General features: G+C 49.2%; 1 protein-coding gene across 1 annotated transcript in view; it reads left to right on the top strand.

Moving 5' to 3' along the window:
- The window catches only part of SMC3 (structural maintenance of chromosomes 3), a 1,173,064-nt gene that overhangs the window by 991,074 nt on the left and 154,507 nt on the right, over nucleotides 1-27,483 (top strand). Inside the window, exon 25 of the mRNA XM_069611771.1 lies at nucleotides 12,361-12,573. Within this exon, the coding sequence (XP_069467872.1) occupies nucleotides 12,361-12,573 (213 nt within the window). The remainder of the gene's footprint in view (nucleotides 1-12,360; nucleotides 12,574-27,483) is intronic.

Consider the following 27,483-nt stretch of genomic DNA (forward strand, 5'->3'; position numbering starts at 1 on the left):
CCTTCTGTGTCTCACTGCTGAGCTATGCAGAGATAGGGGTTTGGTTATCTGGCACTGTATGATGGTTTTATCGGGAGACTTTTAATTCAGGGCAACTTTCCACCCACCCCAAACCAGGCACGCACACATTTCCTTTATTTAATAAAGTTATTTACTCTTGCGTCCCGTTCCCTATCCTCGATACTGCATAGGTGTCCATCGCTAGGGACGGGAGATGGATCCTTTTCCACCAGAAAAAAACTTTATTCCCCTTTAAATTTGGAGGTGCGTGTGGGAGTGGCCCCTGACTCCGCCCACCGGTGCCACAACCAGTCCCCTTTTTCGTGTCGACGGGAACGGGCTGATTTCACCAGCACTCCTGGGTTTGGCTTCGGCCATGTAATACCACTCGCTCTTCCACTGATACTTTCTTCAGTCTTTTTGTCTTCTTTTATCAATCAGGTACTCGGTCCTCTGGCGCCACACTCCTCCCCAGCGCATGCCGCCTTCAGCAGGTGTCCAGCCTGTGAGGAACTCTTCCCTACTTCCGATCCCCACGCTCTCTGCCTCTGCTGTCTTGGCCCTGACCATGGCTGGGAGGGTAGTTAGACCGCGTGCTCTGAAGAACAGGCTAGCTTGGTGGAGGGAGCTACTTACCAAGGAAAAGCCTGGGCGGGAGGAACCTTTCAGGTTCTCGCACCAGCACTGGTACCGAGGCTAGTTCAGCTGCCGGCTGCCAGGCCGAGGGGGTCATTCAATCCTTCCGGAGACGGTGCTGAGAGACCGCAAGGTTCTTTTACTGGGTGTCCCAGATGTCCGAGGGTGCGCCTGCACACAGCACTACCGGCAATATTGCTGAGGGCAACACGCCTACCAGGCCCCGTCCTGAGGTGCAGGGTAGGTCTCATGCTCCACCGCCAAGAGTCCTGGCGGAGGCCGGGCCCAGTGAGCCAAGCACCACAGTTTTGGCACGTGGCACGCTGCTAGACAAGATGGCCACTCGTCCGAAACCGCCCCTTGGAACAGAGCAGGTGGGAGAACGAGTTACAATGTGAGACTGGTGTCCACCAGGTATGTGGCCTACGGCTTATCCATCTGCATCGCAGGGCATGTTTACCTCGCAGCCAGCTAGACAGAGTATGCAGCTGCCCGCTACCCCGTCAACATCACCTGCCACCCCACCGGCCTGTGAGGACAGTTTTTTTGAAAAGTTCCTCACTCTTATGAGATCTCCTCAGATGGGGGGCCATCCTCTGGGATGTGATCACGGACATGCTCCCGCCACCTGCTCCTTTAGCCATTCAATTCTATGGCTCCAGCGCTGCAGGCCCCGGCGCAGCCCCTGCTGCCTTGCCCGCTCCTTCGATTCTGGCTCCCCTACCTCCCACAGTTAAGGCAGTTCCACACCAGCCTCCGCTGCAGTCTCCGGCTCCGGTCTCCACACTGCAGCCCTCGTCGCCCAGCACTACTCCACCTGCTCTGGACCAGCCAGACGCCCTGGTGGACACAGATGAGGAAGAAGACCCTGACACGCCATCATCAGCCAAGGCCTTGCATGAACGGCTCGCAGGTCTGGCAGAGTACTTGGGCCTTCCTCAGCCAGCAGTAGAACAACCGGAGGCGGGGGTCCTTGCCAAGGTCCTCACTCTATGCCCTGTGGCTAGAGCGGGGATCCTGATGCAGAAGGACGTTGTTGCTTTGCCCCACACAGCCCAGCCTGTCATCCAGCGCCTTGACGCCAAGTATAGGCAAATGGAGGGGGATCCACTCTTGCTGTTGGCACACCCTCAACCACACTCTTCGTCCACCTCGTCCTCGGCGCAACTAGGCAAGGAGGAGAATATCTTGGAGGCATAAGGAAAGAAGCTTTATTCCAATGCCTCACTGCATCTTCGTCAATCCAACGTGGATGCCATGCTGGCAGCCGTTAACCAGAGGTGTTTGTGGGAAATAGCGGACTTCCTTCCAGAACTTATGGTGCAGAGCCAGGCACCTTTCAAGGCGGGACTGACGGAGGCTAAATTGGTGGTGCAGGACATAATGGAGTCCACTGTAACCCACATCGACACCTCTGGCCAGGCCATTTTTATCGCCACGGAACCGAGAAGGACTGCCTGGCTTAAAGCTACTGAATTCAACCCGGACGTCCAGGAACGCATATTGGACCTTTCATTTGAGGGTGGTGACCTCTTTCACTCCACCACCAAAGAGGAGCTAGATAAAAAGAAAAACGGTTCACAAACTGCTAAGTTTTTATCTATCCATAAGAAGGCCACGCCCAAGATGTACACCCAGTCGCATCAAGGCTCCGACAAGGGGCGGGCGTTCCGCAGGTTCCGGGGCTTACAAGAACAGAGGTCTAGACAGCCTGACCGTTCTACAAGTCTGCACCGGCGCAAACTACAAAGGGGGGGGGGGTGAGCGAGGGCTTTTTTCAGTCCCCGTCCTCAGCAACAGCCTCAGAGGGAAAGAAGGTATGACGTGCTCCTTCGGGTCCACGTGTCTCCGATGGGGGGGCAGGCTTGCCCTTCATGCACAGTTTTAGCGTCAGAAGTTCGCAGACCCCTGCAATCCTATCTGTAGTATCCACGGGGTACCGCATACCGATTGCTATTTCCTCCCTCCTCCCCTGCTCTCCCACCGATTGGTTCACACCAACAGAGTTGCTGTCCCAATCTATTGAGCTTCCAGCTTTCTCTCAGAATCCAACTAGCTCAGCTGAGGTGAAACTCCACACATTGTCATGATTCCTGCCCCTCATGTCCCCAGCCCTCCAAGATGTCAGGCTGGAGCCAGGCCACAATCACCTACATGACCCTCAAGGGCCTCTCCATCCCCAAAGACCCACTTGGAGTCACACCTGGCGCTTGTGGCACCAGACTCACTCACTCCCATAGGATAACATTGGGGATTGGACTTGTAGTGCATTGGATGGGGACAAGATGGATGCCCCCACATATTTTGTTTCCCAGAACTGCATGTGCAGTCTAGTCTTTTTGTTGTGGTTCAGCCCAGAGACACCTGGGATACCCAGAGACTATTTAAGCCACACCCAGGCTGAGAAACGTGCTTTGTTTTCTGCACCTGCAGCGTGACACTCACCGTGTTCGGATCGGTCTCCAGTAGGCCTGCATCTTTCTTCTGCCCTCAGCTCCTGCAAGAACAAAAACACTGTTAGGAACAGTCTTACCTTGCGGCGCTTCTGCCCATCATTCATCACTCCTTCTGTTCTGCGGGCATCTTCGGCGGTGTCATTCCCATCCCGGCACACCACTTCCTAAGGAAAAGGGAAAAAGAACAGGAAAAAAGGCATTAGTAAGCATTCAGCAAATCTTTGCTTATTTTTAAAGACTGTACGAGCTTCAAACGCTTACCTGAATCCCAGCCGCTCTGGGGGAACTCTGTCTCCGGAACTTCTCATCCATCTGCAAGAGGGAAAAGACACTCCAGGTTAGCGTGGAAACATCTAGAGGCGCTGCATTTCTTCTTCATAACCAGCATCCACGCTGAAAACGTCGCGGCACCTTAAAGACACAGAAAAAGAACTCAGTTCAATACAAATACGAAAGGGTTGCATCGCGCTCTCACTCACCTTCAGCGCTACTCATCTCAGCAGCACGTCGCCATCCCCGGACGCCGGCCATCATCTAAGGAAGGAAAGGAACGAAGTTAGAGAACTGTTCAAAAGACTCATTATACTTACCTGTCAGACTTTTGCCAGTGAAGTAACTCGGCAGCAACGAGCCCGCATAAATCAACGCGCCCCTGGGCTGAAAGCAGGACGGAGAGCGCACTTTCCAAAACAAGGTGAGCTTTGGATGAAAGGGAAGGGTTGGACCCCGGGGAAGAAGGGGTTCAAGCACACAGACAATAGGGAGTTAAACTCTACCAATCCTGTGTTTCAGGCCCAGTCTCCAGTCCAGTCGAGTAGACTCCAGGGAAGGGTTCGAGGTCGTAAGAGGTCAGAACAGGCTGAGTGACGTCCCCGTGGATGCCAGGTGAGCGTTACACACATTGGATGTGAGGAGGGTGGTCCTTTACTACGTAAACAAGACCAGACCGCTTAGAAAAACAGATGTACTGTTTGTCTCTGTAGCACCAGGCAGAGAAGGAGACCCCATTTCCAAGAATGCCATCTCCAGATGGATAGTCAGTTGTATACAATTATGCTATTCATTATCAAACAAGACATTGCCTTATACACCAAGAGCTCACACCACATAGAGCACAGGAGCTATCTGGCTTTTATCACAAATGTTCCATTAGACAGCATTTGCAAAGCAGCTACATGGAGCTCAGTATACACCTTCACTCAGCACTACTGTGGTGACACCCATTCCAAAGCAGATTCACAGGTGAGTCAAATGGTTCTAAAACATCTATTTGCCGCTGCTCCTACTCACGACCCACCACCTTCTCCTAACACTGCTAATCTATGCATAGCATGTGATCTAAGCAGATTCCACAAGCCTCAGAAGGGATACATTACTCGCCGTAATTATATTTCTGATGATTGTATCTGCTTAGATTCACATGCGCCCACCCTTCCTCCCTTGAGATAAGGTGCATAGATGTTCTATGAGCTTTCTGTTCTCTATCTGCTTGCATACACCTGTACTCGCGCTACACTACATGCAACCTCATATCAGAACAAAACAATCGGAGGAACCTCGACGCGTGAGAGATCATGGGTACAGGGGATGTCACACTATGGATAGTATTACTGGCACGCCCTGTCAACATCCCTTTTCGAGTTTCTAAAACAACAACTGTAATACTCTGCAGCTTCCACTAGATGTCGGCCTATGCATAGCATGTGAATCTAAGCAGATACAAGCATCAGTTATCCCTAATTTGCAGACTAAACATCCAAAGAACAATCGACCTCCTCTTCCAATTGGGCTTCTCAATCGATGAGAAAAAATAAAGCGTGGTGCCAAGCACCTCAAAACAGTTCCTAGGAGCTCTCCTAAATACTCAAGAGGGGTTGGCCTTTCCATCAGAGGAAAGAATTCGAAATGTATTGCTGCAAATTCCTCAATATCAGACCGGTCGCCAGTTAAGGGTGTGCAAAGCTATGCGTTTGCTAGGCATGATGGCATCTTGCATTTACCTAGTTCCTCGCGTGCGCCTGCGACCCATGCAGGAATTGTTGGCAAAACAGTGGTCTCAGGCAAGTGGTCAGTGGGACGATCTGGTGGTTGTTTCGCCAACACTAGTACAGAGTCTTCGCTGGTGGACAAGTGAGAATCTTTTGAAGCGGAAACCCTTCTACGATCCAGAGATACAGGCCGTTGTCACAACAAACGGGCTCCCTGGAAGGGTGGGGAGCTCACAACCTTAATCATACCACTCAGGGCCTATGGTCTCACACAGTGGCTCAGAACCACATCAATCTGCTGAAACTTCTAGTAGTCTTCCGAGTGCTTCGGACATTCAAACCCCCTCCTATCCAACCAGTCAGTGCAGATCCTAAAAGACAGCACAACTGCAATGTTTTACTTAAACAAACAAGGGGGCACTTGTTCTCTCAATCTGTCCAAGCTTGCCCAGAAAATTTGGAAATGGGCACTCAAACGGAAGATTTACCGCTAGCAGACGCTCTGAGCAGAGATCCCCTCCCAGAGGAACACGAGTGGCGTCTACACGAAGAGGTCGTAGAAGACCTCTTCTCTCAGTGGGGTTTTCCCACTATCGACCTATTTGCCACAAGCAAAAACAGGCAGTGCCCAGACTACGCATCCAGGTCCCCCCAGCCAGGCTCCAAGGGGAACGCCCTTAGATGACTTGGTCGGGGATAGTTGCCTATGCTTTTCCACCAACCCCTCTGATGAGGAAAGTGGTGAACAAGATCCACAGAGAACAGATGAAGCTCATCCTGGTTGCTCCCACGTGGGCGAGGCAACCATAGTTTCCAAAACCTACGCAAACTGGCAGTGTGCAGATAACTGGTCGCCCTATAGCGGAGCTCTTACAGAAGAGACATTGTTTATCTTATACCGACTTGTCGGTTATTCCCCGTTAAGTCACTTCGGTCACAAGAACATCTTCCACGAAGACTGCAGGGGATTCGTCTACGGCTGTGGATTTCGCCGCCTAAGATCCGGCGGCCGCATTTTCCACGTGGTCGGGCCCTCTGGCCGACCTGTACAGTAGGGAGAGTGGGGTAGGGGTGGCCATATTTTCGGTATGTCTTTCCTCCTTTCCCCTCTTTACCCTTTTGGTCTGGTTATCTTTCCCTTTGCCTACGGAAAGGACTCCTTTTAGATTCTGCCCTAAGTGTAGGGTCAGATATCCCTGGAAGGACGAACACAGGACATGCAACGCCTGTCTTCCCCCTAGAGCACGCCGAAAAGCGGTGTGTGGCCTGCAAACTCCTTCAGCCTAAGACCCTTAAGGAGCGCCGTGTAAAGCGGTGGGCTGCGTACGGTATGTCACGGGTGGAATCCCCCACCGCCACACCCGCTGAGAGTGAAGGGGGCACCTCAGATGATCAAACATCCGTTGCAGATGTTATAGACCTCGAGGCGGACATTTCTAGGTCCACCACGCCCGTCCCTGACCCTTTAAGGCGTGACTCTGGTCTCGCTTCAGGGACAACACCCGGCGACAGGGGCGTACAAACGCATCACACTAAGAAGACAATCCCTACACCGTTTTCGACATCTTCGTCGAAAAAGGTGAAAGCGCCAACAGGGCCACCGAAAATTTCAACGGTTTCCTTGCATCGCTCAGATCCAAAGCATTACCCGCATCCACAACAACGTCTTTCGACTGGGCAACCAAAATTAAGTAAGGGTGCTGCTCCTTAAACTTCACAAGTCTAAGCACGGAAATCCAACGTAGCGACAGTCCCGATGGCCACGGTAGGCCCAAAAACTATGACTGGGCCTCTAGTTGAAAAACCGACCGCTAGGGCCTCTAGCGCCACGGAAGGTAATATACCTACCGATAGACCATCGGAGCTACTATCACACGCCGATTCGGCGACTATCGAGGACAGCATCGAAAGAATTACGGTGGCGGTGGGGTCTTAGCCCGGTTCTGCCTAAAATCATGGGACAAGCTGTGGAAAAATCTTCGGATGCGGTTTGGGACGCCGATTCTCAAGATACGTATGAAGATAGTCAAGTGCCTCTTTCCGACACCCTAAGAGACTCTTTTCGGCGCCATAGGGCGGGAAACAGTGTTTTTCCACCCGTCGGTCCGCCTGGGTCCTCTAAATGGACTAGAGAGAAATTCGAAGGGTGTATGGATCGGCTGGAGAAGATTATCAGTTTTTCTGATCATCCATCCCCGAAAAAGTCTCGTGTAGAGCCTAACCTCCGTTTTTCTTCTCATTTTCAAGAAAATCAGACTTCTGGCCCCGTCCAGCAGGACACATATAGGGACATTTATAATGAAGAAGAAGCTTCATTTCTGCAGAATTATGAGGAGGAACATCAGCGTACCACAGACAACTGGGAAGAAACCCAGCAGGAAGGAACAGACCCATGGACACATAAAGATCAGGACATGATGTTTTGTGCCTAGATACCCCTCCGGCTCGCCAGGCCTCACCTGTAGATGACCAAATGGCCTTCAACTCCAAGTTGAAATAAGCAGCTGAACACTTTCAAATCTCCACTCAAGAGGCTGTGCCGGAGTAAGATTTTGTAGAGGATATCCTTAAGGAGAAGCCTCCATCGAGCCAAGCCATCCCCCTCGTTAATTCTATCAAGAGAAGGTTGGCCCCCTCCTTGGTATCACCAGCTCAAACTCGGGCGGTGAACCCAAGAGTGGAAAAATTGTTTCGCGCTTCTCCTTCCGACCCTCTATACATTAGAGGACACGCCATCCCAGATTCGTTGGTACTCACTACCACCCGGAAAAGGGCAGGGGTACCAAAGGAATCCAAAAGACTGTATGCTCTAGGCAAACAAGTCCCTTTGGCTGCTGCATAAACTACGTGGATTGCTAATAATATCACACTATCGGCAAGCTATGCTGACGCGCAGTGGAACCTGCTCCAGGAAAGCCTCCAAGAGGTTCCAGAACCCGCTAAATCCAAGCTTCTCTCTATTGTAATCGAGGGAAGACAAGTTAATCAGAATGTGATCAAAAACACCCTGGACACGGCTGAAAGAGCAGGCAGGTCTCTGGCCCAAGCGACCCTACTTGAGACATTCTTGGCTACATAACTTCAGGTTTTAAACCTAAAACCCAAGCCTCTCTAATCAATAAGCCTATTGAGGTGTCTAACCTCTTCGGGAAAGCGGTTGATGAGGCCTTGGAGACAGCTTAAAAAGAGCATGAGACTCTTAAGTTCTGCAGCATATCACACAAAAACCTTCCCCCCTCCCACCCGCCCCAGAGAGGTAATAACTCTTGGCGGTCCTTTCAATGGCAAGCCCGTGCTGGTCAAAACTATGGCACAGGGAATTTCAACACAGGACAAACTTCGAGAAGCCCTGCATACTACCCTTCAAGGGTTCAGCGACGCGGCAGAGGTAGGGGCCCCAATCCCAGAGGAGCTGCAGCCTCTGGTCAGAAATGACCACCAGATCCATGTCCCCTCCCATGTCACCCCGGTCGGGAGGCGATTTAACCTCTTTCCTCATGGCATGGGAGTGGATAACTTCAGACCAGTGGGTCATAAAGACGGTCGCCCACGGGTACTGCGTGGAATTCCCCAAACCTCCACAATTCAGACCGCCGCTCTCATGGCGGCTTTCACCGGACCATCTGGAGATCCTGAATCAAGAGTTGGAAGCACTGCTGGGAAAAGACGCCATAGAAGCCATCACTATTCTTCAGTTAAACAAGGGTATTTATTCAGTGTACTTCCTTGTACCCAAAAAGGACCTCACCATGCGCCCTGTTCTAGACCTGCGCCCAGCAAACAAGTTCATAAAACCTCACGTTTTGCATGGTAACACTAAAGGACGTGATCCCACTGCTGAATCAGGGGGACTACATGACAACATTGGACATGAAAGATGCATACTTTCATATTTCAATGTTGCCAGGGCACAGAAAATATCTAAGGTTCATGATAGAGGACAGGCATTACCAATTCAAGGTACTCCCCTTCGTCATTCCTTCGGCTCCAAGGGTGTTTGCCAAGGTCCTGGCAGTTGCTGCAGCACACCTGCGCAGTCTATCCGTTCCAGTTTACCCTTACCTTGACGACTGGCTCATCACAGGGGATTCATACAACACATGTTTTTCAAGCACCCAAAAGACAGTAGATCTTCTGTTCAGTCTGGGTTTCTCGATCAACGAGAAGAAATCCAGTCTAGTCCCCAGTCAAACAAAACGATTCCTGGGGGCTCTAATTCGGACGGAAGGCGGTCTCATCTTCCACTCCAACGAGAGGGTTCAGAACATGCTTTTTCAGATTCCTCAATATGTAGCCAGTCGGGAGGTGACAGAGCGCAAGGCCATGCGCTTGCTAGGGATGATGGCGTTGTGCATATACTTAGTTCCCCACACGAGGCTCCCATGCAAGAGTGGCTCAACAGCCAGTGGTGTCAGGCCAGCGGACAATGGGAAGATCTGGTAGTTGTCTCGCCAGCCCTCGTTCTCTCTCTGCAGTGGTGGTGAAGAGAAAACCTCTTGAAGGGGAAGACCTTCACCACCCCTGCAGTGGAAGCCCCTCTCGTGACAGACGCATCTCTCACGGGTGAGGGGCTCACCTGCTTCAGCAGACAGCACACGGAGTGTGGTCCCCTCAAGTAGCGTCCAACCATATAAACTTACTGGAGCTATTAGCGGTGTTCAAGACCTTAAAGACCTTTCAGCTGCAACTGCAGGGGAAGAAAATGCTGATTCTAACAGACAGCACTACAGCCATGTATTACCTGAACAAACAGGGGGGCACTCACTCTCCAGGGCTACCCAAGCTGTCCCAAAACATTTGGATATGGGCTCTCAAACACAAGATGTTTCTGTTGTCCCAACATGTTCCAGGGGAACTCGATCTTCTGGCAGACGTGCTCAGCAGAGATTTTCCTCTGCCCGAAGAATATGAATGGCGTCTGCACGAAGACATTGTGTTCAACGTGTCTTTGCAGAATGGGGCTTCCCAGAGATCGACCTGTTCGCTACTCAAGAGAACGCCCAATGCCAAGACTACGCCTCCAGGTACCCCCAGAACCGATCCAAGGGGAGCGTCTCTGGATAACATGGTCAGGGAAATTTGTCTACACTTAAGCCCCCACCCCCCCCCCCCCGACTCCCCTTCTCAACTAGATGGTGCACAAAATGCACCAGGAACCAGTTATCATGATACTGGTGGCCCTCATGTAGGCCCGCCAACCCTGGTTCGCTCATCTGATGGAAATGTCCCTCTCCCCACCAGTAAAACTGCCCTGCCCGTACAACATGTTGTCTCAGGACAGGGGGGAGACCCTACAACCATGCCCACAAACTCTGAATTTAGCAGCTTGGCTCCTGTGGTCATAGAGTTTGGACACCTACAGCTCCCTCAGAGGTGCATGGACATACTCAGGGAAGCTAGGAAACCGAACACACGTTATTGCTATGCCAGCAAATGGAAACATTTTGTCATCTGGTGCAATTCAAAGGGCGTCTGTCCCATCGATTGCTCACCCACCCACATTGTGCTGTACCTAACCCATCTGTTGGAGACTTGGTTAGTCTTCAATTCCTTAAAGGGTCATCTGGCTGCTCTGTTGGCCTACACCACATCACAACAAAAGGTGTTGTGATGGAAGATACCGATGATTAAGGCCTTTATTGAAGGGGTTAAGAGGATTTATCCTCCCATTTCTCACCCAGCTCTTGGGTGGGACCTAAATGTGATTTTGGCCAGGCTCATGGGAGCTCCCTTTGAGCCTATGCATAAAGCAAGTCTGAAGGACCCGACTTATGAAACGGCCTTCCTAGTAGCTATCACTTCTATCAGAAGAGTTAGCGAAGTACAGGTACTTTATGTTCTCGACCCCTTTGTTACAGTCCACAGGGATAAGGTAGTTCTGCGCACGCACCCCAAATTTGCGCCTAAGTTCATATCAAAGTTCCATGTGAACCAGTCCAATGAATTACCTTCTTTTTTCCAGAGTCCCTCTAGCATGGCTGAGAGAACCCTACACACACTGGATGTGCGCAGGGCAGTCATGTTCTACCTGGAAAGAACTAAACCACTGAGGAAAACAAACCAATTTTTCGTTTCAGTGGCAGCTGGTAGAGAAGGGGATCATGTCTCTAAATCAGCTATCTCAAGGTGGATTGTCAAATGCATCACACTATGTTACACTCTTGCTAAGAGAGAACTTCCCTTCAAGCCTAGAGCACATTCTACTCGAGGCACTGGGGCATCCATAGCATTCATTGCAAATGTTCCCCTTGAATCCATTTGCAAAGCGGCAAGCTGGAGTTCTGTACACACCTTTACAAAACACTATTGCCTAGACACTCATTCTAGGTCTGATTCTCAGGTGGGACAAGCAGTACTAAGACATCTTTTCTCTACTGTTCCTTCTCACAACCCACCGCCAACTCCAGGTACTGCTCGCTAGTCTATGCACAGCATGTGATTCTAAGCAGATTAACAAGCATCAGAAGTCATGCATTACTCACAGTAATAGCATTTCTGATGATTGTATCTGCCTAGATTCGCATGCGCCCTCCCTGCCTCCCCGCTCGGGGTGGAAGGAACCTAGACGTCTTACTACTTTCTCTCATTATGTACTCACTCACTCACTATAGCCTCGGGCTCCCTCATGGCAGAGAAAATACAATCGGAGGGACCTCGGCGCGTGAGGGATTTTGGGTACACTACATGTCACGATAGGGATAGTGTTACAGACACGCCTATGCCGACGTCTCCTTTCGGTCCACGAAAGACGAGATGCAATACTCTGCGGTTACCACTGGATGCCGGACTATATGCACAGCATGTGAATCTAAGCAGATACAATAATCAGAAATGCTATTACGGTGAGTAATGCATGTCATCCTGAAGAGCTCTCTCCACTTGTTAAAAAGCACCCCGCTTCTGGTTGAGAATAATATTTTCTAGAATGAAATCTTTATGGCATTGAGTTAAGCTGGCCTTGTACTATATTTTGGCATCCTCAATATATTGTTTTCAGCTTGGTAGTCTCTAATGTTCTACTCAGACATTTTGATTTATTTAGAGAGTCAGGAACCAAAAAGTCCCTTTCTATGGTATTACGTATTTTGGCTGGGAGTATGCGAACACAGACATTTCTGACCATAGCATCATAAAGAGGTCAGGTTGTCAGTTTTTTGAACTGACACATGTTGTCTCCTTGCTTATAAAGGGACTAGCTGGTTGGATCTGAAAAAGCCATGAATTGTTATGTAAAGTGATTTTACATTTGTCTTCATAGACCGTTCTTTTTTCCTCTACAGTTGTTTCGCAAGTTGGAACAGTGCAACACTGAACTGAAGAAGTACAGCCATGTCAATAAAAAAGCCTTGGACCAGTTTGTGAATTTCTCTGAACAAAAGGAGAAGCTTATAAAGCGACAAGAGGAATTAGACAGAGGCCACAAATCCATCATGGAGCTGATGAATGTATTGGAACTCCGAAAATATGAAGCCATTCAGCTGACCTTCAAACAGGTACTGTTAATATATTTGAACAAAGTGTACACTATAACATTTTGGTACTCGGCTCAAATTAAATTCAAATCCCCCTCGATATCATCCGCAAGGCTATCTGGGGGCGGGGACCACTCTATCTTCTACGCTTCCTGATCAAATACTCCCCTTTTAGACCCCTGCGTTCCTCTGGCACCAACTCCCTGCGTGCGATATCAGTTTGCTAAACTGAGAGCTGGTGGTCGATCACTTTCCTCGGCAGGCTCCCTTCTGTGGAATAGCCTCCCTCTGCGACTTCAGCAGGGCCTCCTTCAGTTCAGAAAAAGCCTCAAGACCTTTCTCTTTACCTCTTCCTTCTCCTCCTCTCTTCCCTGCTAATCCTACAGTAGCGTGACTGGTGTGCTGGGCCCTTATGTATCCTCTGAGCCCTGATCCCCTGCATCTCTCATCCAAGCCGCTGTCTTTTTTACTGCACTTACTTGAGCTCCCACGGGAGGTTGCACTTACGTTTTTCTCTTCTGAGCACTTCACCCAGAGCACTTCTCCATGAGCACCACAGCACCTATCCCTTACCCCCCTCCCCTCTGCACTTGCACGTTCTGAACACTCACAAGGCATTGTAGGTTTGTCTCCACTCCATTATTCTCATCGTTTGTTTGTACTTTCAATTCAGTTATTTATCTTTGTTGTAATTCATTGTCTACCTTCCCCTTTCCCCACCCTGTTGCCCTGTGGGCGCTTTAAAAATGTTTTGCTAATTGTATAAGCGCCTAACAAATGACCAATAAACAATAACAAAAGTGACAAGGAATTGGATGCATTTTCTTTGTTTTTTTCAGTATATTGTGTACTAGCATGAGGTCGATTGACTATTCACATTTTCTGTCTTATTTCTCTTTTTATCCAATGCTATAAAATGTCACAAAATTCAATCATTTGTCGAATGTATGTTTCCTTGGACCTATTTTGCTTAAGCTAAAATCTTTAGTGATGTCACTATTGGCTATTAGAATACAGCTGCCACTTTTGTAGGCAAGTTGCACTGTTTTATTTTAACTACTTTTTTCACCATCATTCTTTAAGGACAAATTTGTCACTTTTGTGGTTTAAAAGTGACAGCACAAATAGTATCTCCAGCACTGGATCGTGCGTGGGTTAACATGCTTTGATGCTTTCCATGAAACTAAACTTGGATGGTATATCAACCTCATTATGGGAGATGTACTCCAATAGAAGGCCATATTCCAATTTACAGATTTTCTAACCACCCATTAGATCTAAGGAGTCCCCTCTGCCTCTGGAGTATCTTCTTGGTGAGAAGCTTCAAATTTTTGGCGGATTTGACCTACACTTGTAGTAGCCTTGCAACATCCTGAATATATAGTTCAAGGCCATTTTGCCTCTGGCAACCTCCCATTGTGGGACCCCAAAAGATATGAGCAATAATGTTTTCACCAAGGATGCACGTGAGGAGCGAATACATTGCCTAAATCTGGATCGCATAACAAAGGACTGTGCCAACAATAAAACATTCCCTTTTAAAACAATGACAGTATACAAATATACAGTAAAAATATGGGTGGCTTTCTCTGGTGATAAATCTCATCTGCGAGCTCCTGCTGCCATAGGAAGAGATTAATTTGCACACTGAGCAGAAAGAGGGGCCTGGAGCAAAGGGCAGAAAAAAGACAGGGCAGTGCATTAAACAAGGATATTGTAACGCTCACCTGGTATCCACGGGGGCGCCACCCAGTCCAAACTGTTTCACCCTTGGTCCTTTTCCTTTGGACTCTCGTGTGGCTGAAAACTAGGTCTTGCTTCTTAATAAGGTGCGCTCTCCGTCCTGCCACTCGGTGCAGGGGTGTGTTGGGATTGGGTTCGTCTCTGCCTAGTTACTTCACCGGAGCGACTCCAGAGAGTCCAGAACTGCTACGACTCCGTTCTTCAGATAAGTCTGTCTTGATGGTGTGTTCTTTGCTTTGTAATTGTCTCTATTTAACTCTTTCTTTTGTTTATAGGTGTGGATGCTGTCCTGGTGATGTTGCGCAGTTTGTGCACGAGATGGTAAGAAAGCGCGGAGCGCGGCGCTATATGCTTTTCTTGTGCTAACCTGTTTATTTTGTCTTTCTTGCAGGCTGCGGTGCTGATCCGGAATACGCGTGACGAGAAGATGGAGAGCGGTGAGTAGTGGTGAGCGAACCGCTTACTGGCACTGAGTTGGAACCAACCCTTCCGTTCTTCTGCAGGCGTTGGAGGCCGTTCTATGCAGGTAAGCGAGTGCTTATTGAATGTGAAGAATAAACACTTACTAATTTTGTTTTCTCTGTTTCTTTTCCCAGGTAGCGGTTTTCTTGATGGAGGGAGATCCGCCGAGATGTTGACTGCTCGGGATCCTGGAGCAGAGTTCGAGAGCTGATTCCAAAAGCTAAGCGAATACTAATGGTGTCTTATCTTTGTTTGTTGCAGGAGATCAGGTCCGGCGTGCGGATGAAGATTCCAGCTGACCGCGGTGAACGTCACGCTGAAGCAAGCGGAGCAACGCAAAGCGTGTTCTGCAATCCGGGCATGGCTTATATAGCCTGCAGGTATCCCAGGTGTCCCTGGGCCTGCCACACCCAAAATGCTAGACCGCATGACTCAGTTATGGAACTAAGCCATGTGGGAGCATCTATGTTGTTGAAAAAATGCCCTTATGGGCCTAGATTATTGGCTTTTCACATGAGCCTGGTGCCAAAGGCCCCAGGACTGACTCCACGTGAGTCTGGGGGCAAATGTCAAGGCCCTTGAGGCCCTGATGGAGGTACTGGGTGCAGCCCACATGGTCTGACGCCCCAGTCCAAGGGCAGGAGTCGTGACAGATATCCTTTTTTAGAAACATAAAGAAAATTCTGGTCTGCTTAGAATCACATGCTGTGCATAGTCCGACATCCAGTGGTCACTGCGGAGTATTGCATTTTGTTTTTCATAGTCGAAAAGGGGACGTCGACAAGGCGTGTCTGTAACACTATCCCTATAGTGACGTGCAGTGTACCCACAATCCCTCACGCGTCGAGGTCCCTCAGATTGTTTTTTCCCGCCCAGATATTGGTCGCCTTTACGTGGAGCTCCTCGGGAGACATTGCAAAAACTTTATTCGACCTTTGGTCGTTCTTAACTTATATTATTACTTACATCCCTGCTTCTGCGTCGTAGCTGCGAAGCTGTTCAAGATCTCTGACGGCGGTGCCTTCGACGGAGGAGGTTGTTTGGCGTTCCCAAACACGTGGCCTGGCCTCGACGGCCAAATACAGTAGGGAGAGTTATTGTTTCTCTTTGAGAATGCCTTTCCCTTTCCCCTCCCTTTCCTTCAAGGTTGTTGTCACATGCAATTGGTTCCTCAGCTATGGAGAGGACACCCTTTAGGTTTTGCCTGCGTTGCAAAGGCAAGTTTACCTAGAAAGACGAGCATAAACGGTGTAACCGTTGCTTGCCCCTCGACCACAAGGAAGAGGGCTGTGCGCCTTGTCAGCTCCTTAAGCCGAATACTTTAAAAGACCACAGGGTCAAAAGGTGGGCAGCCTACGCCATGTCTAGGTCTGATTAATCATCCGCCGCCGCCGAAAGTGACGAGGAATGTGACAACCCGACGTCCGTTTCGGAAGTCATAGACCTCGTTAAAGCGCGTTCACACTCCTCGTCGTCTGTACCCGGCCCCGACAAGCTCGGCTCATGCCCTGCTTATGGGGATGAACACCCCGGTGACAAGGACGCACACAGGAAACACTCCCATAAACACACGACCCACGGCTCTTCCTCGTCGAAGACGAAGAGAGCATTAGCGCCAACGGAGACGCAGGTCCTACCAGCGGCCTCCTCAGACCGTAAGAGTCTTAAGCCCCCCTCGCAAACGCGACTAGCGACTGGGCTACCCCCAGATAAGGGCGCTATCACTAAACCGCCAGACGATGCGCACCGTCAGAGAGCGCCTGTCGGCATAGAGCAAGCGACGCCTGTAACGTCGACGCCAGAAGTACCCTCGACAGTTTAGTTGTCGAGAGCCTGGCGTGGATTATTTCCACCAATAGCCAGAGACGGACGGCGAAAGAAACGTCGATCACCGCTCATAAGGCCTGGGAGACGCCGAAAAGGTCGGAAGGAAGGCAGGCAGGAACCGCCCCCTCCGTCGTGAGGGACTCCTTGCCTACCAGAGGGCTTTTCAGAAGGCGAGGGGAACTTTTCTTCGACGTTATGGGATAGGTCAAAGTGTTTTCTAATGGAAGGCCCTTCCTTTTCCCCCCCTGACCGCTCTGGGGTACCTCACGAGACCCTAGAGAGACTCCAGTTCTGTATGGACAAAATGGAGCGGTTTATGGAGACTCAGAACCTTCCAACACCCAAGAGATCAAGAGAGGGACCTCAGGAGGATCCCAGGGCCAAGTACCCTAGGCTGTTTGATCCCTCCCAAGAGATTTAAATGACCTCACTGGTGAGGACCCCCACTTTCAGGAGGAGGATGAATTCTTAGGCAATGAAGGGGAACAAAACCTAGAGGAGGAAGGTTTTGAAGACAACCCGGATATGGGTGATGGGGGCTTCGGAGAAGACCCAGAAGAAGGCGCTTCACAGCCCTGGCAGTCCCCATCAGCGTTTTCAGACTCTGGCACCATAAACCTGTCCCCACCCAAAGACTCACCTATTAGGAATACGTCACCTATAGACGATCAACCTACCTTTTAATGCACTACTACGCAAGGCAGCAGCGCATTTCGAGATCGAGACCGGGGAAACTTCTCCTGACATCGACTTTGTGGAAAAGATCATTAAGGAGAAACCCCCTGTCAGCCAAACCATTCCTCTTCTCGCCTCAGTAAAGAGACAAATTATTCCTTCACTATCCACTCCTGCGTTGATCAGAGGGGTCAACCCGAGGATAGAAAAATTATTTAGTCCTTCTCCATCGGACCCGTTATACATCAGGGGCCACTCTGTACCAGATTCCTTAGTCGTGACAAATACTAGGAAGAGCAGGGGTCCCGCTGTCAACTAGCGAGGCACCACCAGATAAACAGGGTAAAAAATTGTATGCCCTAGGAAAGAGGATTACAGCCTCGGCTGTCTTTTCCGCAAGAATTGCCAACAACAACTCTCTGCTGGCAAATTACGCAGATGCACAATGGAGCAAACTACGTAAGGACATTGAGGAAGTACCGGAACCACTACGTACTCAGCTTCTAGCCACGGTGACTGAAGGGACCTTAGTCAACCAAAGCATCATTAAAAATACTCTGGATGCTGCAAAAACGGCTGGCTGTTCCCTAGTCCAAGGAATCCTCCTCAAACGCCATGTATGGCTACGTAATTCAGGCTTTAAACCTGAAACACAAGCATCTCTAATTAACAAACCTATAGAAGATGCAAACCTCTTTGGTAAGGCGGTGGATGAGGCACTAGAGGGCGCAAAGAAGGAATTTGACACCATCAAAACCCTAGACCAAATTTCAAGGCCTCCCAACAAACGTGGTTATGGCAACAAATGCTTTTTTCGAGGCCAACGCCAGCAGCAGCAATACTCTGCAGGTAACTGGTCCTCTAACCAAGGCACCAGTGGACAATATAACCAAAGAGGACAACGTTGTGGCAAGGGAAGAGGTCGGAGTCCCACCCCTAGAGGTTCCCAAGCCACCAACACCAAATGACTCAAAGATTCGGGTCCCCTGCCATGCATCGCCGGTCGGGGGCCGGTTAACATCCTTTCTTCCAGCATGGGAGGGTATAACATCAGACAGCTGGGTACTATCAACCATAGCCTGCGGTTATTGTATAGAATTCAACAGTTCCCCTATGTACAGACCCCCAAGGGGACAACACCTCGCCATCCTTCTTCAAGAAGTGGAGCAGCTACTAGAAAAAGGAGCCATAGAGGTCGTGCCTCTATCTCAGGTAACGGAAGGTATTTATTCAGTGTACTTCCTTGTACCCAAATAGGACTTAATCATGCGCCCTGTACTAGATCTGTGCCCAGCGAACAAATTTGTCAAACCTCAAAAGTTTTGTATGGTGACTCTACAGGAGGTAATCCCCCTGCTTTCACAGGGAGATTACATGACAACACTGGACATGAAAGATGCATACTTTCATATTTTAATGTTGCCAGCACACAGGAAATACCTCAGGTTCATGATAGAGGGCAAACACTACCAGTTCAGAGTGCTACCCTGCGGCATAGCATCAGCGCCGAGAGTATTCACGAAGGTACTGGCAGTGGCAGCGGCCCACCTGCGCAGGTTGTCCATCCCAGTATACCCTTACCTCGACGATTGGCTCATAACAGGGGATTCTTACGAAACATGCTTCTCAAATACCCAAAAGACTGTAGACCTTTCGTTTCAACTCGACTTCTCCATCAATGAGAAGAAGTCCAGCTTAGACCACAGCCAGATCAAACAATTCCTAGGGGCTCTAATTCTAACAAAGGACGGCCTCGTCTTCCCCTCCGAGAGGGTCCAAAACATGCTGTTTCAAATCCCTCAATATGTGGCTGGTCGAGAGGTGACGGTACGCAAAGTAATGCGCTTACTAGGAATGATGGCGTCATGTATTTATGTGGTACCTCACGCGTGCCTGCGCATGCACCCAATGCAAGAGTGGCTCAACAGCCAGTGGTGTCAGGTCAGTGGACAATGGGACGATCTAGTGGTGGTCTCGCAGGCCTTGGTTCTTTCGCTACGGTGGTGGTCGAAGGAAAACCTGGTAATAGGGAAACCATTCACCACCCCCGCAGTGCAAGCCACTCTAACCACAGACTCATCCCTCACAGGATGGGGGGCTCACCTATCCCATCAGACTGCTCACAGAGTTTGGACTCCGAGCGTAGCATCTAAGCACAAATACTTACTGGAGCTACTAGCTGTGTTCAAGGCACTGAAAGCCTTCCAGGCACACCTGCAAGGGAAGACAGTGATGGTCCTCACGGACAGCACCACAGCCATGTACTACCTCAACAAGCAAGGGGGCACTCACTCTCCAGGACTGTCCAAGCTGTCCCAGAACATCTGGAAGTGCGCTCTCAAACACAACATGTTCCTACTGTCACAACATGTACCAGGGGAACTCAATCTGCTAGCAGACGAACTCAGCAAAGACTTCCCTCTGCCCTCAGAGTACGAATGGCGGTTACACGAAGACATCGTCTTCAACGTCTTCACACAATGGGGATTCCTAGAAATAGATCTGTTTGCAACTCTGGAGAACTCCCAATGCCAAGATTACGCCTCCAGGTATCCCCAGCACCAATCCAAGGGGAACGGTCTATCGATACCATTGTCGGGGAAATTTCTTTACGCTTTTCCCCCCTCGACTCCCTTTCTCAACAAGATAGTGCACAAGATGCACCAGGAACAAGTTACCATGATACTGGTGGCCCCTATGTGGGCCAGACAGCCTTGGTTCGCTCACTTGATGGAGTTGTCCCTATCTCCTCCAGTGAAACTTGCCTGTACAACATGCTGTCACAGGACAAGGGCAGGACACTACATCCATGCCCTCGGACCATGAACTTAACAGCCTGGCTCCTGAGATCATAGAATTTGGACATTTACAACTCCTGCAGAGATGCATGGACTTTCTCAGGGAGGCTAGAAAGCCTAACACTCATCACTGTTATTCTAGCAAATGGAAAAGATTTGTCATCTGGTGTAGGGGAAGGAGCATCAACCCGGTTGACTGCTCTCCCACACAAATTGTTCTGTACCTGACTAACTTACTAGACTCAGGCTTGATGTTTAACTCTATTAAAGTTCATTTAGCTGCACTTTCCACATACATAACTTCCCAACTTAAAGTGTCATTGTGGAAAGTCCCAGTTATTAAAGCCTTCATGGAAGGAGTGAAGAGGATCCACCCTCCCATAGCTAATCCCGCTCCCGGATGGGACCTAAATTTGGTACTTACCAGGCTCATGGGGTCTCCCTGTCGTAGCAGGCCACGATCGCGAGGGCGTTGACCGCCTTAATGGTTGTTGCCGCCGATGAGATAACTCGTCGTCCCATTGCATCCAGCTTCTTTCCTTCGCCGTCCGGCGGGGAAGTCGACGTTGAGGCCGATGCCCCCCTCGCTTTCTTCTTGGCTGCCGCTGAGAGGACCGAGTCAGGGGTCGGTTGTGCCCTAAGGCACAAAGGGGCCGCGTCGGGGCCCGGTACTTCTTCTCGTACCGATCCCTCTTGGCAGGCGTCGTAGACGGGTTCTTGAGAAAGGTGAGACCCTCGTCCCAGATGTCATCCAGCAGCGGCACGGCGAGGACTGTCTTCCTCTCGGCCTCGCGCTGTTGGTAAAGGAAACCTTCCTTCTCTTCGGGGCAGAGCTGAAAAACCTCGGATGCCCTGGCGATCATTGCATGGAAAGATCCGATCTCATCAGGCAGGGAGGCCCGGGCTGAGGGCAATGGGAGCTCCGTCCCGGCGTCACTGTCGTAGGTACGTGGCCGTGTCCGTTCCCGTGTCATCCCCAGGGGGACGTGGGTAAAGGCTGAGCAGACGGCGAGGGCTGAAAAGGCGGGGCTGGATGGATCCGTCTTCTCTTGTTCGGGGGGCTTCCCGCCGGTCCTGGTTCTGGCTCCTCCGTCCAGCCTGGTTCCAGATCCTCCATCGGTGGTAAGGGCAATCTCGTCCTTATCTCCGAACATAAGGATTGTATCGCCAACAAAATGGCCGCCGAGTTATCCTGCGGCTCCGGAAGCGACCGTTGACTAGCACCCTCGCCGGTGCCGCCGTCACTCTCGTCACCTTCGTCGGGATGCCTCCCGTGGAGACGGGCCTCTGCGCCCTCGTCGAGGCCCTCTAAGACTTCTACCAGCTCCTCCTCAGATGCTGTGTCCGTGTCCACAATGGCCACCGGCCCCCCCTCTTTTTCCGCCGGGGTCTTCACGGGGGGTCTTTTCGATGGGTCTGAAAGGCTTCCCTCCGCGGAGGCAAGGAGACTCTGGGCCTCGGTCGCCTCCACTGGTGTAGCCTCCACAGGCTGCGCCAGGGCCGCTGCGTCTTCCTCGATACCTTGGCCGGGTGAATCAAGGCCTTTACCACCTTGTGTGGGCCTGTGGCCTTCACCTTGGGGGGATGGTCACCGCCTCGCTCCCCCTTGGCCGGATCCTTCGAGCTTGACCGGGGCCTCTCCAGAAGCTTCGCCGTGTTCTCGGCCTTCCCCTTCCCTGAGCCAGAGCGTTGGCTCGTGGTTGATGGCGCTGGAGAGGGTGTGCCCTGCCTGACAGCCGAGGAGCCCGACCGTTCGGCGCTCCCAGTGCCCGCGGACTCACGGTGCTTTGCATTCTGTTGGGCCCCCGTCGCCGGGGGGCCCTCACAGGACTTAGAAGACTGCTCGGACGACTTCTTCTCACCTGACGGGCTCTTTCCTTCCAGCCAGTTGGAGAGAAGAAGATGTCGGTCCCTGACGGTCCGTTCCGACATGTTCCCGCAAAACGCACAGTCCTTCTCCACGTGCGTTTTGTCCTCATGAAGGCAGTAGACATTTTGAGTGCTTGTCCTCCTTGAACACATTCTGCAGCTGGCATCCAGCGCAAACCCTGAACAGCTTTCCGGGCGTCGAGCTTCCTTTCTCCTGGGCCATATTCGGGTAGGCCGCAGAAACAAATCTTCACCCTTGAGGGGCGTAGAAATAACCGACACGGATCCCTTTTAATCGGATGTAGAGACGGTGGAGCTTGAGGCTCTATTGGACTGAAAAATTAGAAATTCTCTTTGAAAAAGCATGAAAACGCAGTAAAAGCTTGAGAGTTAAACACGAGGACTCCCAACACTTGAGCGTGCGGTAAAATCTGAAGATGGCTGCCAGAGGCGGGGCTTAGGGAGAAGGCAGTCATTGGCTGGGGGCAGTATGACCCAGAGACCAGTGAATGGTTACTACTGAGAAAGACAGATCAGAAACGAAACTGATACTGATTTTTTTCTTTACCGAGGATTCCCGTCCTGACGGGGAATATTCATGAGCATGTGAATCCATGCCAAACCCCATGCTGGAGAACAACAGTTACAGGTAAGTAACTTGTTCCTTTCCTTCCAAATCCGCTTTAGCAGGAAAATTAGAAGAATTCGGCTGCACAATTAAAGATGGTGGTTTTACAAAAAGCGCCCCAACACTGCCCTCTATCGCCCTGCCCCCCCCAACCCGCTTCCTTCTTATGGGGGATTAAAAGTCTTAAGACAATACCACTGTACCAGAAAAAGCTTACTGTCCCGTGCGCCCAAGTGCCGCAGGACGTCATTGGCCTCAAAGAAACTTTACGAGCCCTCGATGCTATCGGCAGTATCAACATCTTTGCCGTTTTTCGACATCGTATCAGCACCTTTTTTGCTGAAGGACCCCTCGATCTCGACAGCTGAGGCATCCTCGTCATCGGGAAAAACCATCCACAGATACTAGTTGCCTTGATCCCTCCACAGAGGTAGAATTCAGACCCCCATGGGTGCCCTAATGATGCATACAGGAAAGTGATGACTAAAGTCTCAGATGCCTTGGGGGTGCCCTCCAGCTAAAGAAATCAAAGTATGAATGATAATTTAGAGGGAAGCCTGCAGGTTGAACATTTTCTATCCTTTCATGCTGCCCTGGGGGATCCTTTGCTGAGCTTTGGAAGAAACCCTGCTCAGCGCTAGCAGTGCACACGGATCTGATAAAGAAGTATAAACCAGCCTTCTCCACCCCAGTCCTGATATTCTTGCAGTGCCGGTGGTAACATTTGGCATCAAATCAAGCACACACCCATCCTTGCCTAGAGACCGGAATGACCAGAAGTATGATGACTTATCAAAGAAAATCTTTGCACTAGTTATTAATGCAACATACACCATAGCCAAAAACACCCACACTCTGGGCAGTTAGATCAGTGGCTGCAGAACATGTCCCAGAAAGCGAGGTGAGAGATAGCTTCCTCTGCATTTGTGGACCATGGCAAGGAAGCTATGTGCCAAGCTATCCAATCGGGTTGGCTGTGGTAGAGTGTGTTGGGAGCGCGAGGGGTAAAAGCTCAGTGGTGCAGATTTGCCTGGCTAAGGAAGTCCAGTTTCACAAGGATGTGCAAACCAGACTGCTGGACATGCCATTCGATGATTATAACTTGTTTCAACCAACTGCGGATGATCGATTGGAAAGGTTGCAAGCGTCAAAGGTGGCTGCAAGCTCAGTAGGGTCTGGCTGTATGCCAATCCACTGAGCCCTCAACTCAAACCTAGAACGGGAAACCTTTTCTTTGGTACTGCTATCAAAACCAAAGAGGAAAAGGTCCAGCATTTACCAGTCAATGGCAGAGATAATGTACAAGGCCATCGAGAGGCAGAGGTGGCAACACATGCCAGGCCGCTCCCGCTTCAATTCCCTCCAGCACTGCAGCGGCCCAATAAATGCTTTGAAATTGTTCTCACCCTGTAGCAGTAGGGGGTATCTGCTGCATCATTCCAAAGAATGGTTCTGTATTACTTGGGCACATGGGCACGGAAAGTGTTCATCAAAGGGTACTACCTGCTTTTGCTTCTGTGTCCTCCAGACTGTCCCCATCCACTCAACCGATTTGTGTTCCGAGCATGCTAGTCTAGCAGATTATCTTCCTGCTGGAGAATGGTGTCCTGGGATGGTATCTTAGGTGGAGAAAAGAAGGGGGTGGTACTCCCTTTTACATTTTGGTCCGAAAGGACGAAGGACTGCGACCCATCAAGGACAGAACTGCTTGAACAAGTTCCTCGGTAAAGACAGATTCATGATGGTAACACTCTTGCAGATTCTCCAGGCCCTGGATCACCAGGATTGGTTGGTGTCTCTCGACCCCCCTCGGACGCTTACTTTCACGTGTTGATCCATCTGGAACACAGAAAGATACTGAGGTTTGTTACTGACAGTGGTGACAGCCACTATAAGGAGAGGAGTAATTCACATGTTCCCCTACCTGCATGATTGGCTGCTCAGAGCCTGCTCCCCGGATCAAGCCCTGGATTATCTCTGCCACACCTGTTCCATCTTTCATAGACTGGGCTTTTTCCTCAACTTCAAGAACTCTCACTTGACATCCCCAGAGAGGCTTCAAACCATCAGAGCAGTCCTCTGGGAACGCCTTTCCTCCCAAAGGCAGAGTTTTACACATCCAACACCAAATTTAAAATGCCCTCTTTTCGATAGCCCTGCACTTCTTACAGTTGATAGATCTCGTGGCATCCTATTTTTTTCTGGTGCCAGATGCCCAATTGCAAATGAGGTCACTCTGGTCTCAATGGTCCCAGTTCTCTGGCATCGTGATGTCCTTCAGGTCCCGATCAAGGTCGCGCAGGACATGCGGTTGTGGACACACAGAGAGAACATGATGGTGGTAGAATCTTTTTGGCAACCCTGGCTGGCGATGGCTGTGGTTACGAACACCTCCTTGGAGGACTGAGGCGCTCATCTGAATGAGCCAAAAGTGAGCGGGCTGTGGTCCCGGGCGGAGTCTAGACTCCACATAAACCTAGTAGAACTGAGGCCGATCAGACTGACGCTGATGGCCTTTCTGCCTACCATAGAGGGGGAAGACTGTCATGATCATGACGGACAAACATGCACTACTTCAAAAAGGTGGTATATAGTCACTCCCCCCTATACACAGCGTCAATGCAACTGGTTTTGGTCGTTGCAGAATAATTCCACCTTGTGATGTCAGGAATTTTACAATAAAAATGTGGCTTAAAATATGATCTCTATGCCTTGCTAGCAGAGCAAGAAAAGTAAAAAATAATGTGCATAGATTCTGTTAATGGAGATTTCTGCCTCTTGCTTGTTGTCACAATTGAAAAGGACGCCTGTCGAACTGCATAGCATGCCCGCATTTTGTAAATGTTTTGAAAGTGACTTTTGGACTGACTTTATTTTCAAAGACTGAACCATGCTACATTTGAAGGATAGGTAAAGAACTGCAGTATATATTTCTATGGGAAATACAGCAAGCCATATAATTAGTCTAAAACTGAATTTCTTCACATGCTCTTATACGGATGTCATGGATAAAGAGGATGGCCTTACAGCAAGGTTGCCAGTCTCAGAAACACTTGTGTACGAGCGCAATACAAATAAAATATCGATCAGTGGTAATGTGCTCCTTTATTCTGCCATGTAAGCCATTAATTTAAAACTATATTATGTCAAAATGTAAGAATAGGTCTGACAATGCTATTGAGTTTCTTTTTGCTATGACATGTATATTGAAAGGGCAGGTCAGCATTTCAAACATTGAGAAATTCAACCCAGAGGGGCTGAAATCAAAACGGAATCAAAATTGTATTTAAGTTTCAGTTCTCACTTGCAAGGCATGCTGAAGCGCCTAAAGATCTTTTGTCCGGTTGGAGCCTTTTAGAAGATTAATACATGTAATGGTCAGGTCAGATGGCTTTAGGCCACCCCAAAATGCTCCTTCACTGTATGCAATCCATGTTTTTAAAGGAGATCGGCACCTATAAATGTTCTTCAAGCCTTCAGCTTAAACGAAAGTTTGTCACCTGCTTTACTCCACAAAACCTAAAAAAAAATAACTCAAGAGAAAGGTGGCTGACCTTCAGATCCACTGCAAACAGTGTCAAGGTCAAAGGTTATTGAAAATATGTACACCAAGAGATTTACTTTGGATAGGGATAACATGAAGAGAGTATATTTGGACAATGTATCATCACTGCCCTCCGGTGAAGAACTGCTACAATTGCACAATAGAAAATCAAATGCATTTTACATGAGAAAATCTAACATTAAAATGTGTAATCACAAAATTAATTGGTTTACCTCCATGCAAACCCGGATTAACTTGAGATTTTGATATATTGTAACCAGATTTACTATCTACCAGAATCTCTCATAAAACATTGGTGCTGTTATTAGTTTCCCAAAAACTCTATACATTGTTTTTTTTTAAAGTGCAAAATTCTCAAATTTCATTGCACAATATTCATTAAAATCTCTAAATGTTCACCCCCACTTGCAGAATCTGAAAATGTTTCATCAAGGTAGCACATATTGGTTATAAATTATATATTTAGAAAAGAGCAACTTCCCTGCCTCCTTTCCTGGTTATGTGGGTAAAGAAACCACCCCTCTGTGACAAGGCAGGGGTGAGTTTAGAGGGTGATAAAATGGCATACACATAGGATAGAAAGAGAATTATGGAAAATTGGGTGAGGCAGCTTAAAAAGGGGAGCAAACTGGTAATTTGAGTCAGAGGGCAAACTATCCAGAGGGCAGTCGTCTCCCTTGAGAGGAGCTGGCCAGAACAGCCAACAAAATTACATATTGAATGGTAAATGAACCCCTACTAACCCCAAATTGTCTAAATTCATCAGTAAAATCTGGGAGGACAAAGACAAGCGAATTGCAGGGAAATGCAATATGAAAACATGAGCCCAGGTGTTAATGAAAAGTGGTCATTTAGTTCAATTGAAATTAAAGTGAGAGGTGGCTTCTTCAAGGCCAGTCCACTTTGCAGTTAAAAACAAAATCCTAATCTGAAGGCATTTTGCCTGCCACTTTAAAGTGGGATTGCCTTAGTAAAATTAAGTTTTATTTGCATATATAGTACGACTAGCTGTTGCCGGCGACTTCGCTCACATGGATTTTGGAATTTGGTACAATTCTTTTTTTTTTTATTTTTTTTAAACACATGAATTTGTTTTTCAAACTGTACAAAATAGAATGTACAGTTGATGTCTTAACGTAATAAGTAGTGTTTATTGCAGACGTTAGTCGGTGCATATTGGCTACAAAACAAAGTTTTTTTATTTTATTTTTTTTAATTTTTTTATTATTTATTCAAACAAACAATACAAACCACAAACGCAGTGTATGCATCAGCAATACAAATGTTCATAAAGTTATTCTGGTCACTGCTTCCCCCTTCTATCCCCCTGACGAGCCTATTGCTCCAAGCTTTCTGTATCTGCC

Source organism: Ambystoma mexicanum, chromosome 8, assembly GCF_040938575.1.
Source record: "Ambystoma mexicanum isolate Mex_15411 chromosome 8, UKY_AmexF1_1, whole genome shotgun sequence".
NCBI classification, from domain to species: domain Eukaryota; kingdom Metazoa; phylum Chordata; class Amphibia; order Caudata; family Ambystomatidae; genus Ambystoma; species Ambystoma mexicanum.